Below are 13,866 nucleotides of genomic sequence, written 5' to 3' on the forward strand. Positions count from 1 at the left end.
TGCTCCAAAATGATTCGCAAACGTTGAATTTAAGAAAATCGCGGAGTCGAGAATGACATTACGACTGCGACCGAAAGTTCCTATTATTCTAAAAAGAAAAAACGCGACCTCTTTTAAGAGATAAGAGTTCGAGAGACTTCGAAGGACGTTTATTCATTTGAACCGGCCAGGACATATCGATAATCTATGTTTGGAAGACATAAAGACGTTTTCTTCCATGATACTCAAGCGATTGCGAGTTCAGGTGAATAAAAAGTAGACGCGTATTTTAACGACATATACCTTGCAAGTAGGTTTTGTCTATATATTCCTTTATATTTTTAATCTTTATATGTGAAATTTTTATTTAAATTGTAATATATTTATGAAACAATATAATAAATTTATATCAATTTTTATGTTGAATTTTATCCTCTCGTTTCGCAGAGTAAAAACCGCAAAAATACACTGACAACTTCATCCTCTCGATACTTTCTCAAAAGTCCTCCGGGACCTAAAAGAATTGCGATAGGTCATCGCGTTGTCACAAACGTTTCGATGAACGTGCGACTGTGCACGAATCAGCCGAGGAAACCAATTGCACTGCTAAAAATCGAAATGAGTCATCACTCCGTTCGGTTTCGAGCCAGCCAAGACTTTGTTCACCAGAGACATACTCGAACCGCCATCTTCGGCCGAGTAAATCAATGCGAAACATAAGAAATTATCGAGACTCGTTTATACCAGCGATATTTTCAACCTTTCCAAAATACAAGAAAAAAGACACCGGTTTCAAACGACGGTGACGACGATGACGATGACGAGCATGCGAAACGGATACCTTCCGCCAATTTCCAGCTCAACCAATTGGCGCGTCGCCAGTTATCTCATCGACACTATTTTTCCGAGCAACACTACAACCAGGAACAATTTTTGAAAAAAACCAACCTCAGAACACTACACAAGTGGCGAGCGAACGAATGTTTCCGCGTTTCGCGGTTTCAATTATCGAGAACGACGTTTCTTGCGGTGTGCACTTGGCGCTTCCTGACCTTCGGCGAATCGATGATACCGATAGCGGTTCACGCACGACTTGACAATGTATTTTTACGCCTCGTCCGTTTAATGTCACCGACAGATACCGCTAATTAAATCATCGGCCAAAAGGAAAACGCGCGGTCGACTAGTAGCCGGTGGCCTTTAAAGTGACATCATCGCCGAAAGGAATTGTGCGTAAAGTACGAATCGTCAGTCGCTTTTTCGACTCTGATCGATGCGTGTTTTTCTCGCGAGTTTAACTGTGCACAGTAATGATTTACGGATTTTGATCAGAAAAGACTCTACTCGCGTGGAGAAAGGGGGAAATTATTATTTAGAATACATTTCGCATCTGCACAAATAGTACATTGTATATCTTCGTAATGAAACTTCAAAAGTAAAATTATATTCGAGCAAAGTAGTAGTCGAAATTAAATTTCAATTATAATTGAAGATTTAAAGAGGAAGAATAAAACTTGAAGTTCAACCGAGGATAAAACTTGAAATTCCACCGGAATTAGTGGAATTTAATATTCAACGGGAAATCCTTTATTTCTAGTCCTCGATTTACAGAAAGCTATAAAACGTTTTCGACATTCTGTTCGAAGAACACGAATCGACGATTTTTTTCGCGTTATCTATGTAGAATCCGCCGTTAAGAGACGATACAATAGAAACGGGACATTCTTTGTACTCGAATAAATCGTACACGCCGATTGATCGAAAGGGAAAAACAGTTCCTGCGAGCGTGTTTGTACAGCAGTCAGAGAAATTCGACTTTCTGCGGCTGTGATTTAGAATCCGGTGAAAGCAGAATAATCCATAATCATTCGCCGTGTCATATTTCGCGTCGCGGTAAAATGAACGAATCTGACGTGTAAATCTCGCGGTATAAAAATAGCCTGTCTCTTCTCCTCTCTTTTTCTCGCAGGGAAACTTCGTCCATAAATTTCCCCGCAAAAAGCCAGGTTCGCGGAACTCCATCATCGGACGATAACCGGCGGAGAATCCCATGCGGGACGCGGTAAGATCATTCATCGTTTTACAAAAATTCGATTGTAATCGCAACGAATCGAATTTTTCCCATTATACGAGCGGTTCGCGTGTCCCGCAAATTAGGTCCGATAAGTGCGATTCCGCCGTACACGCTTGATGTCACTTTTATTATCGTTAAATATACGATATATACGTTTGACCCCGTGAAGAAGAGAAAGGGAGGGGGAGAGAGAGAGAGAGAGAGAGAGAGAGAGAAAGAGAGAGAGAGAGAGACACATCGAAAAAAATAATATTTTCACTCGATGAGATTTACGTTGATCGACCGGTCGTTTCTTCGTCAAAAACGTCCGTCAATCGTGAGAGACCCAAGTCAACGCCGAGACTTCCCAGTTTGCGAATATTTATATCGTTCGTTTACTTCAAAGATCGCAGTGCCCGTAATCGATCGTCCTCGCACACGGTTATGTATAAACATCCACAATAATTTTACGTAACACACGTCTACGCCGAGAGACATCTCACTTCTCTCGGTCGCGGAATGCGATTCGTCTTTCTTCTAAAAAAAGACAAAATTACGCTACTCTCCTCTCTAATTGAATTTTCTATTTCTAGCTACCTTTCCTCTCTCTACTTAGAGGACTACCGCCGTGAAGACTTTGAGCGACACTCTCGGCGAAAAAAATATCGGTCACCGACGAATGTTGATACGTCTAATCTAATCGTAATATAATCGCGTGTGACAAATGTATCTACGGATACAATGTAAACGTCAATATCTAGCGAAGGTCACACGACACACATCGAAGCTACGTGCTGCGCAATTTTTAAGGAACCCTGGGTATAATTATGGCTTGGCCCTTTTCGATTCAACCACGTCGAACGGTGTGTATGTATGTTGTATGCTTTACGTAAGCGAATTCATACACCACACCGAGTCGAGAGCGGTCGAAGCCGCATTCGCCAATTTTCCACTGACGATTAGTAATCTTAATATTAATTCCGAGTCTCGCTCGTATCGTTAAGGGGGAAATCCGTGTCGTGCACACGGATATCCCCCTTAACGGGGGGGGGAGGGGGCAAAGAGGAACCGCTCTAAAGTAGTGAGCCAAGATTGTACACATGCGATCTCGATCCTAAGCACAAACTATATAACCTCAATTATAAATGCTATAGATATGACGATTAAATACACACTGTCTCTTTCTCTATCTTTTTCTACATTACAAACGGGTCCACGGAGGGTGTCTCACCGTTACCGGAAAACGTTCGATCGACGACGCGTCAGCGTGACGGAACTCATTTATTGGGCTACCCTATATACGCGGCGCAGTGCATGAAAATAGAATAGTTCCCGGCGTCGGCAATCATCCCTTTGTGAGACGTGTCTGATGGAAAATCTTTGTATAAATCCATTTTACTTGTTATAACCTAAAATAAATAATCGATCTGTTGTGTCACTGTCGCACTTGGATTCTTCGCCACGCCGACGCGATCAACAACGACATTCATCGGGGAATTTGCAATTTTTCTTCCTCCTCTTTTCTTTGAAAGAAATCGAGTCGAGAGCGTTACTCTTCTCCGTCACGGTTTTTCTCCGCTTTAATTTACATCGCATCTAAAATTAAAATTCCGCCCCGAGCGAGATGAATCAAAGAGAAGTCACATTTTATCATTCACACTGCCGAAGCTGAATTAACGACGATTCTTCGCGCACGAGGATTGAATGTCGGTAACGACAACGATGATAACGACGACGACGACGACGATGTCATCGTCGTTATTGCGACTCTCTCGCCGAGGAAAGCCACCGAAGCGAATCCGTCGTTTAAATCGTTTCTCCGATGAGACACCCGAGTGTGACGAGGGAAGAGAAAAAGAGAATCGCTGGTCGGACTTATTTCAACCTGTGCCTGTCTGCTCACGTCAGACCTTAAGGTGACTCGTTGGAAAGACGAGCAACGCGATCGAGGCTGAGAAGGAATAAACAAAAACACTATGCGTTAACACTACGCGAGAGTTGAAAAAATCACGCACACACACACACACACACACACACACACGCGCGCGCGCGCGCGCGCACGCCGCGTTGACGTCGCGAAGCACTGAAAAACGTCAAGGGGACTTTTCTTCTTGCAAACAAAATCTGTGAAGACCTTCGGTTGAAAATAAACAACTCGTGAACCAGCATCGTACGCGTCGTTCGTTCGTGATTATCACACGAGCGTCTGGTCGCCAAGTTGTCAAAGACGAGCGTGAAGCGCGTAAAAAAAATTCAGACGCAGAACGACGTAACGCGTCCGATCGAATGTTCGTTCAGGTAAGATCGACTTTAGACCGACACCACCGGTGTGCCCCCACAGGTAAACGTCGCGCGCCTGTACATGTGGCTTTTTCAACGCTGTGTTGGTGCACGCGTCACTTCGCGGCCGACGATGACGAAGACGTTCGCGGTGCTCTGAAAATCCGGCGGAGATGCTCGGTCGGCGGCGAGTCTCTCGGTGCCGCGGTTACTTTCTCCACGGTGAAAAGACGAGCTCCGGCGCGCGGGTGAGCGAGCAGGACGAAGACGAGAGGACGCGCGGTGCGCTCGGCCGCGAGAGCACAGGTTCAAGCATCGGAGAGGTTAATCTCTCTCCGACGCCGGAGAGAACAGCTCAGAGGACGGACATGGAACTCGCGAGCGGTATCGCGAACGTCGCGACAACACGCGCCCGATCACTAGGTGGTAGGTAAGTAGGTAGGTAGGTAGGTAGGTACAGGCGTACACGAGCCGCCGCGATTCTCTTGGTATAACAGTGAAAGAGGACTTACCCCATAAACCAGTCCACGGTATCGCGGAGATACTCGGGTAACCTATCCAGCTTGGATGATTTTCGGATGGATCACCGTCGTGAGGAGGAAAGCTGTGCGCGCGAGAGCCGAGAAAACAAAGTGTAAATCTCCTCTCCTTCCCTTTCTCTTTCCACACGGTACTGGCCAGCACGGTAGTAGTTAGCGGTAATAGTAGCAGCAGCAGCAGCAGCGGCGGCAGCAACAGCAGCAGCAGCAGCAGCGGCGGCAGCGGCGGCGGCGGCAGCAGCAGCGGCGGCGGCAGCGGCGCGCGTTTCGCGATCTCGTGAAATCTAACATGGCGCGGCTCTATTGTCACCTGTTCCCGTCATGCCCCGCTGCCCGTCGAAATACACTGCAGCGGCTGATTCGCGTCCCTGCTCGTCCGCCGCGTGATCGGCTCCGCGCTCGACGACGATCGTCGAGAGCGCTGCTCGTCTGTGCGACACGACACAACGCGACGCGACAATATCGCCAATGACCCCGTGTGGACTCGCGCGCGATTACGAGCAACAATACGCTCTGTTGTGACACCACACACTTCACTCGCGCGCGCGAGAAACAAACGTAGCCGCGATGCGTACAGCTGATCGTCTGACGTCGTTCTGCGGCGCGAGCGCCCCGAGCGTGCGCTCGCCGCAACGTCGCTTCGGCTACCCGCCGAAGAGAGGCGCTACTTATCGCGCACACCGCGCGACGTGCTCTTGCTCACTTACCAGCTGAATGACGAGGGACCCGCGGCAACTTCAAACGACGTTGCGTCGATGAAATATTACGGATTTTTTCTTCCTTCGCGGCTAAACTCCTCGCAGCGTAGAGATGCACTCCGATTTTCGCCCGATAATTAATGCTGAGTAAACTTTATCTCTGACCTGATATCAATTTCTTAATCGTCCATTAGCCAGAAAGAAGCGTGATCGTTCTTCGAGCAATAGCGGAGAATTTACTTTGCGTCTGACGTCAGATACTCAACAGCTCGAGGCAATATCTTTCTCTTCCGAGATGTGTTCCTTTTCTTATGCATGTACGCGCATTTGTCTACGATTATGTCACACACACACACACACACTATAGCTAAAAGCGCATTAACATGAAAAGGAATGCATTTCGAAAAAGTGAGAGATAAATAGGCCACAGCGTTCATCGGCGTATGGTGTTTCCTAACTGCTACACCTCACTACACCTCACGTCACCTAATCATAGTCATCGGCGACGTAGCATGACGTCACACTATGCGCGATGGTCGATTACGCAGGTGGCGAATGGCGGCCGACCATTGGCGAATAGAGCCGAAACATTCCGAACGGCAAGGGTAAGTGTGATAAGCTAGTGATGGACTTGTATGAGGCTACGTGCGATCGCCTTTGACAGCTCGCCGTGTAAATTTCGCGCGTAATCCGCGAGGGGAAAAAACGAAATATGATATTGAGGCTGTGTTGATTGCAGTTAGATCGCGCATAGAAGAATATCGAGAGCTCTGTGTGAAGTGCGTGTGTGCGCGCATCGGTGCTCACGTGTCCAGGATCAGTATCCTGTGTACACGTATACTATAATACACGCAGATTACAATATCCTGTGTCGTCCTTCGGTCGATACCAGCCGTCCGACGTCAGGATAAGAGACTGTGATCAAAGTGTGCTGCCAGGGGAAGAGCACGCGATACAGCACGTTTCTCGATTCCTGTGCGTTACCGTGACTCAAGAGAACAACATCGTTCCTCGCTCCTGTTCTATTTCTCTCTCTCTCACTCTATCCGTCTCATTCTCTCTCATACGCACTTAATATAGCGCATCGTGCATCTCATATACACGCTATAGCGTCGCTCCCCTTCCTGTGCTTTGTACGTGGCCCTCCCGCTCCATCTAACAAGTTTCATATCGCTCTTTCGTTCCCTTTAACGAGGCGCTTTTGTATCGCTCCTCTCTTTTCAACGTATTTCATATAGCACCTCGATCCTACAACCCATTGCTTTGCGTACGTGTGGCACATAGCGAGTGCATTCTCTGTTTTTCTCTTTTCCTTTATCCTCGTCCTTCTCTCTCCCCTTCTCCATCTCTTCCAAAAAAACTGCTGTACCTTCCTCACCTACCTACCAACCTACCTACCTACCTACCTACCTACCTACCTACCTACCTACCTACCTACCTATCTACCTATCTATCTATCTATCTATCTATCTATCTATCTATCTATCTATCTATCTATCTATCTATCTATCTATCTATCTATTTATCTACCGCTGTCTCCGTCTCGTACCGGGACAGTACTCCGTTTCGTGCGGAACGTATAAGCGAGCGCCCTCTCACTCTCACCTCTAGCAGCGGCTGCTCATCGTCTATCTCTTTCCCGACGTCTCGGACGTGTCGGAGAAGAATGGAGGCGATAGCGAAACACGATTTCACGGCGACCGCCGAGGACGAGCTCAGCTTCCGTAGATGTCAGATCCTGAAGGTTGGTAAATTGTAAGGAGCCACCTGATCCTCAGGGAGCTAGCTGAATGACTCGCACACTCGGCCAACGGCGAAGCGCGTTACGTTGCATCGCGTCGCGTCGTGTCGTATCGCGTCGCGTCGCGTCGCGTCGCGTCGTTTCGCGATCACGGGACCTCGGCCGATCCCGAAACTTCTATCGTATTCCATCCACTTATCGCAGTTAGACGCCAAGCAACGAACGATGCACTCACTACTGTTAGAAGCGTACTGTTAACTCGTATCTTATACATAGACGCGTATACACGTTATCGTTGATCGCCGCTTTGCGCTATGACAGAGAGCTAGCTGTTGCATATGACGCGACGTACGAGATGTGTGTTTATGTATTTTATTGCACAAAATTATCGCGAAATAACGCCATAGTCGAGTCCTTTGTTGCTTTCGGTTGTACTTACATTGTTTGTATCTCAAATATGTTTCCTGTATATAAAATGAAATGGACATGAATAGCATTTTCATAGACCTTAGAGCTAGAAAGTAGAAAAAGAATAATCTGGAGATATAATCAGTTTTTCGAGAAATAATAAGTTAAAAATAATATATATGTGCAATTTAATTTTCAATTTGAAATTATATTGAGTATTTATCTTATTTAGATATTTATATATTCATAATTACTTTTAAATAAATGAATGCTTTATAAATATTATTAAGATTGTTAAGTTCAAGTTTAGAAAGAATAAGAATACTATTTATAAAATGTTATTCTTATAAATCTATATGTGTATATTCCTTGTATAATTTCATATTCCCTATATCTACAATATATAATTTTTCAGATCTTGAATATGGAAGATGACATGAATTGGTATAAAGCTGAACTAGATTCCAAAGAAGGGCTTATACCAAGTAATTATATTGAGATGAAGAGTCATGAGTATGTATATATTATATGTTATGTACTAACATACTTGAATAAGAGATATGTCATATTATAATCTTTGATAACACAGATCTTTGATAACACAGAAACACAGATAGAAATGTCTTTTATATATATATATATATAGCTGTTTTCTCTAAATTTTCTTAAATAAAATACACTTATACATGTATATATATATATATATATATTTCTTGTACAAAATCTTTGTTTTATACTTTTTATTGCTTATTATAGTTGGTATTATGGAAGGATAACCAGAGCTGATGCTGAAAGATTGTTGTTGAACAAGCATGAAGGCGCCTTTTTGATCAGAATTAGTGAAACCTCTCCTGGTGATTTTTCCTTATCTGTAAAGTGAGTATTTTATTTGCATGATAGTAAGATTTTCTTTTATTAAAAGCCAGATTTTTATAGTCATCCTCAGCCAAAATCATTAGTAGATAAAGAATTATCAACAATAGAATAGGTCAAAAAACATGTATTGATACATATATAACCATATAACACACATAACGGTACATAAAACACATAACGATACATAAATATATATAAGTAGTCCAAATTAAATTTGCTGATGAATGCATAAATAGTATATGTAGACAATTTTGGTGAATATCTCTGTGGTATCAATATACTATTTTTAGGGTCTTCAAGAAAAGATTATCGCAATAAAATATCATTTATGGAGATTGTGAAGTTTGAAGAAAATTTTAAGAAACAAAATTAACAATATTAATATGTTAATTAGATATAAAATGTCTCATTATATTAATTTATATTTTATAAACAATAGTTGAATATTAAGAAATGGTTGTTAAAGGAATATAAAGTAATTCAATTAAATATTGGTAGATGCTCCGATGGTGTGCAGCATTTTAAAGTATTACGAGACGCACAAGGCAAGTTCTTCCTATGGGTTGTTAAGTTCAACAGCCTCAACGAATTGGTAGAGTATCACCGTTCAGCATCTGTTTCTCGCTCACAGGATGTTAAGCTACGTGATATGGTTCCAGAGGAGGTGAGAATCAATTATAATATATTTTTGCGAGTGTGCTGAAATAATATATTTCATTAGTATATTTTATGTATTTTTTATTGATAAAAATTACTTTTATTGTTTTCAGTGTTTGGTACAAGCATTGTACGATTTCACACCACAAGAAGCCGGTGAGTTAGAATTTCGACGAGGAGACGTCATCACTGTCACAGATCGCTCAGATCAGCACTGGTGGAACGGAGAAATCGGAAATAGACGAGGACTGTTCCCATCTACATATGTGATGCCATATCACTCCTAGGTATACAAAAACTAAATGCATCTGATAATTACTTTATGTATTGAATTATTTCCGCTTTTGCTTGCCCTTCATTTTAACTTTTCTTTATACTCGATCACTCGCATATATTATTCTTTCATTCAATTATTAATATGATGTTGCAGGCCTCAAAGGACAGAGGTAGTTGTTGGGAACAGCGGCCGGCTTATCCCACCACTATCATCTACAAGATCCGAATCGCCGCGGACTTCATAAACAATATTTTACAAACCTCACCCATCGAATGGGCTACCAGAGTGTACTGGTGGTCTCGCCGAAAAGTCTTCTACAAGTAAACAGTGGAGTAAACATGCGAATTGTTCATATTCCAAGACCAAGATCCTCCGATATTAAGAAGGATAAATATCGCGTTTATCTAGACGAGGGAAAGAAAAAAAAGTCTCAACACTGTCATCGACATCACATCGAAACATCCGAGAACGATTAATGAAGATATTAATGACGACATTTTGAGATTTTAAGGACGTCTATGTGATCCGAAGATGTCTGACGATATCTGAAGATCCAAGGATCTCTTAACGTTATCTGCAAGGGTCCAAGGATCTATGAATGTTACGAATGTCTATGGGATCTAAGGATGCCTAAAAGATGCCTAAAGGATCTAAGGATTCAAGCATTTATAGAACTTTAACAATCTATAATGATCCTTTATCTAGATTTATCTAAGATTTTACAGATACCCCCAGGGATCTAAGGGTCTCTCGCGCGATTCTCGAATCGAACCTCGGAGTCGCGTTTGAGAATAACCGAATGTATATTATATTTTATTTTCCTTGTCTCTCTCTCTCTCTCTCTCTCTGTTTTTTTAATCATTCTTTTCGACGAATTCTACTTTTTACTTACTGCGTCAATCACAGAAGTCCTTAGTAGCATATTATTGTGTAATTATTAATATTATCTTTTATGGTTATTATGATTATTAATGCGTTATGTTACATTTTATTAATAACAATATATTATATTAATTATATATAGCTGCTTCGTGCTTTGTTTACTTGCGCCCAACGACGATAACTCCTCTATATAGCGTCGCAGGATAACGTGTTCTAGCAGCGGTTTTATCTCATCGAATAACGAGCGATACCGGTCAGTGTTGTCGCTCATTTATACACGTTGCCGATAGTCGTATTCGAGAGACTTCCTGCTAATGTACGCTTCTAGCTTTATCAACCGACCGCGATAAATGCGGTGACGCGGAAAGTCCTATTTCGATGTAGAGAAAACTCGTCTCACGATCGATATTTCTTGTCGTTTCGCCGGCTTGCTAACGATATTCGACGTTTTTTCCCTATACACATTAGGATCGAAACACTATGATAAATATTAGATTCGGATATCTAATTGTGTAGTAGGATTGAAACTCGAGAGAGGGACTTTCCTCTTTTCTCTTTCTCTCGAGAACGTTTAAGTATCATAATGATCTAAGTATCTACAAATGTAAGGATTGCTTGTACCTTTGAAGTCGAAGGACTTGTTTTGCGACTGTTGCTCATTTAATCACGTTGATAGACTGCAATGGTCTAATCATGCCTTCGATTGAACTTTCTCTCGCGTGCAAATTGAACAGTATTAAAAAAACAAAAAATAAATGGGTAAAAAAGAAGAAAGACTACTTCGCAATGTATAATTTGAAAATGTATTTCACAAACAAATGAAATTACAAAAAGATATGTATATCTCTATGTTATCAATGGAATTATTTTCCGAGACTTAACGAATAATTAACAATTGATGAATCGATCAAATTACTTCGAAAAAAAATTCTGCTACCAACACATCTTTACTTCAAAACATTATATAGCATGATACTTTTGGACCAAGCAATATATAATAATAATGATACTAATAATAATAAAAAATAACAAAATGAATGTTTTCACCCAAGACAGATGATCGCGAGTCGCGATCTTTTATACGATCGCCGTTTCTGTAAACTTAAGTTATATCTTAATCGAACGTGTAAGTACGTGAGTCAAAATACGCGAATAAAATACACCCATGTGGGTGTGTTTCGCTATACAAGTGCATTTATGGTACGAAAATTACTGGAAGTGAAAAATATACAGAATGTGTACCAAAACAAGAATTATTATTTACAAACTGCTGATCACGCAACATTTAATATCCGGTGCCAGATAGTTTCTAATGTAGAAGTAACATTGTAATGCAATCTATAGTGTAGCATAATGGTACAACATTGGTTTTGACGATTATTACTATATAAAACATGCTGGTACAATAAATGACAACAATTTTGAATTAAAATGTCTTTTATTTTTCTCTTTTTTTTTAATGAAACTGTGATCTATTTTTAACATCATTTTTCTTTATTTTCTTATCAACAGACTAGCCTGTAGGATATGTATCTACCAGCAGTTTCTGATGGCCTAATGATTTTTACCACTTGTCCTCTTTTCAGACCAAAGTATCGTGCTACTGGATCACCAGCTTGTATTCGCATAAGTTGGTTCTCTTTCAATTTATATCTTGTTAATAATTCTTCTTTTTCATCTGGGGTTAGCACAATGTGTTCAGGTACCAGTTCATGTTCAGTAATGTTGATTAATAGCTCTGATTCCAGAAATTGTTCTAATATATATTTTGGTGCCATATCAGTCAGCGATTGTTTGGCTGATGGGGTCATGCCTTGCTGGACTACAATAATTGCTCTGTAATGAATCATTAACATTATTTTATAACTTTTTTTATAAACATTGAGAACAAATTAAATGATGTAAATTGTTGATCTATGTTTATATTGATTGAATATCTAAAAATATGTTTTTTCTCATAATATAATTAATAATAATATAAGCATTATGTTGAATCTTTTCTTATGAAGCAATGTTAATATCCTTATGCAAACACGATATATAACACTGTACTGTATTTCATATATATATATATATATATATATGTGTATGTATATATATGTATAATACAATATAAAATAACAATCATTTATTTGACGTAATATAAAGTAATTATGAAAAATATGATAATATAATACTGTTGTATTAAATCAACCTGTGGATTTTTTCTTCCTGCATACGCTGACAATAAGTCTTGATGGTTTTGATACCAATTTTTGGCTCGTCGGGAAAAAAGACAAATAACTGATCTGTGGGATCATCATTGTGTGCCACGAGAACAATAAGCTCACTTCTAGCTGGTCTTTTTTCGCTGGGTTTGTCTCCATAATGTTCTTTAAATTGCTCAATAGTTTGATCCAATTCGTCTTGCGTCACGAGATATCCACGATCGTGACACAATTGCATTATTGTTTTTCGAATGCGCCACAACTTGTATGTCTCGTCTTCGTCATCCATACTTAATAGGTAGATATTTTCAATAACAATCCACGAAACTCGATATTTATCACACCGTTGCACGCAGTGAAATTCAACTCAACTATATCACAATACCGACTCTATTCGAGAAAATAAAAAATAATAGTGTCTCGTAGCGGACACTGAAACTAATAGTGTATTCACCAACGAGACACTAGGGAGTTTTTGCAATACCGTCTCTCAGATACGCAAATATGATAAACGTTGATCGTGAGTGCTATTGGTCGCGTATATTGGCCGTGTTCCAAAATTCACTGCCAGCGCTGAAGAGTTATAGTTTGCGTGACACAAACTATATATTTTCAATACCGGCAGTGAATTTTGGAACACGGCCATTGCGACGTTATTCTGAGCGAACGTTCACGATTTACGTTTACCGTATCTGAGAGACGGTATTGCAAAAACTCCTTATATTATATATTGATTTTTCTATTAATTTCAATTAATTTCGGACGAATATAACAATCCTAAAAGTAAACAAGTATTTATAAATTTTATATTATTCTTCACTGTTATCTTTTCTATCGAAGATAAATTTTTCCTGCAAATTACAAACAAGTAATAAAACCTCATAGAAAGTAGATAAACTCTATTGATATGTAGAAGTGTAAAATATGTCTATTTTACTTTTTCAAGTAGAACAATTCAATGGTAAATCGGACGAAAAATTTTCATTATAAAACAGGCAAAATTCAATAAGCTGCAACTTCAATAAAAATAATGGTAATAAAATGATTTGAAAAATATTTTAAAGTTCAAAGTTTTTAGTCTTCAGATATGTTGCATAATATTAATATCCTTTATAATATTAATATCCTTTTTAATCAAGTTGTATCGACTTGAAACGTCAAATTATAAAGTGTTTTTTGAACCATTTCGCTGTTATTTTTGCTATTATTATTCAATATTGTTATCATTCTATTATCATGAATATTTAGGTCATTATATACATAGTATTT

General features: G+C 40.2%; 3 protein-coding genes across 5 annotated transcripts in view; 1 reads left to right on the forward strand and 2 right to left on the reverse strand.

Moving 5' to 3' along the window:
- Mob2 (MOB kinase activator 2) overlaps window positions 1-5,625 on the reverse strand; it is a 29,925-nt gene extending 24,300 nt beyond the window's left edge. The window contains exon 1 of one of the 2 annotated variants that reach the window (XM_025300233.1): window positions 4,825-5,625. Coding sequence is in view for 1 of the 2 variants with exons in the window: in XM_019840494.2 (XP_019696053.1) it covers window positions 4,825-4,829 (5 nt within the window). In the remaining variant the exon portion in view is untranslated. The remainder of the gene's footprint in view (window positions 1-4,824) is intronic. The other variant, XM_019840494.2, reaches the window with a different exon arrangement.
- Window positions 5,626-7,145: 1,520 nt separating this feature from the next.
- Window positions 7,146-11,225, forward strand: drk (growth factor receptor-bound protein 2 drk). 2 transcript variants are annotated; one of them, XM_011138320.3, is made up of 6 exons: window positions 7,146-7,293; window positions 8,114-8,211; window positions 8,455-8,574; window positions 9,073-9,238; window positions 9,345-9,518; window positions 9,662-11,225. In XM_011138320.3, the coding sequence occupies exons 1-5, from the start codon at window positions 7,216-7,218 to the stop codon at window positions 9,516-9,518; spliced, it is 636 nt and encodes a 211-aa protein (XP_011136622.1). In that variant the 5' UTR covers window positions 7,146-7,215; the 3' UTR covers window positions 9,662-11,225. The 2 variants fall into 2 exon arrangements, with proteins under 2 accessions (XP_011136622.1, XP_011136630.1); XM_011138328.3 differs by lacking the exon at window positions 7,146-7,293 and adding an exon at window positions 7,578-7,638.
- A 612-nt stretch (window positions 11,226-11,837) lies between these two features.
- On the reverse strand, window positions 11,838-13,027 carry Rpb5 (DNA-directed RNA polymerases I, II, and III subunit Rpb5). Its single transcript, XM_011138352.3, has 2 exons — window positions 12,585-13,027; window positions 11,838-12,226 (listed from the first exon to the last, which is right to left on the reverse strand). The coding sequence occupies exons 1-2, from the start codon at window positions 12,884-12,886 to the stop codon at window positions 11,896-11,898; spliced, it is 633 nt and encodes a 210-aa protein (XP_011136654.1). The 5' UTR covers window positions 12,887-13,027; the 3' UTR covers window positions 11,838-11,895.
- Between the last annotated feature and the right edge of the window lie 839 nt (window positions 13,028-13,866).

Source organism: Harpegnathos saltator, unplaced genomic scaffold, assembly GCF_003227715.2.
Source record: "Harpegnathos saltator strain DR-91 unplaced genomic scaffold, Hsal_v8.6 scaffold337, whole genome shotgun sequence".
Taxonomy (NCBI): domain Eukaryota; kingdom Metazoa; phylum Arthropoda; class Insecta; order Hymenoptera; family Formicidae; genus Harpegnathos; species Harpegnathos saltator.

Bases quoted from the DNA above. Each gene is read 5' to 3' on its own strand.
- drk (XM_011138320.3), top strand. From the start codon at position 7,216: ATGGAGGCGATAGCGAAACACGATTTCACGGCGACCGCCGAGGACGAG. The intron at 8,212-8,454 runs GTATGTATATAT...TGCTTATTATAG, and splicing joins ATTGAGATGAAGAGTCATGA to TTGGTATTATGGAAGGATAA. The intron at 8,575-9,072 runs GTGAGTATTTTA...AAATATTGGTAG, and splicing joins GATTTTTCCTTATCTGTAAA to ATGCTCCGATGGTGTGCAGC.
- Rpb5 (XM_011138352.3), bottom strand. From the start codon at position 12,886: ATGGATGACGAAGACGAGACATACAAGTTGTGGCGCATTCGAAAAACA. The intron at 12,227-12,584 runs GTTGATTTAATA...GATTCATTACAG, and splicing joins CAGGAAGAAAAAATCCACAG to AGCAATTATTGTAGTCCAGC.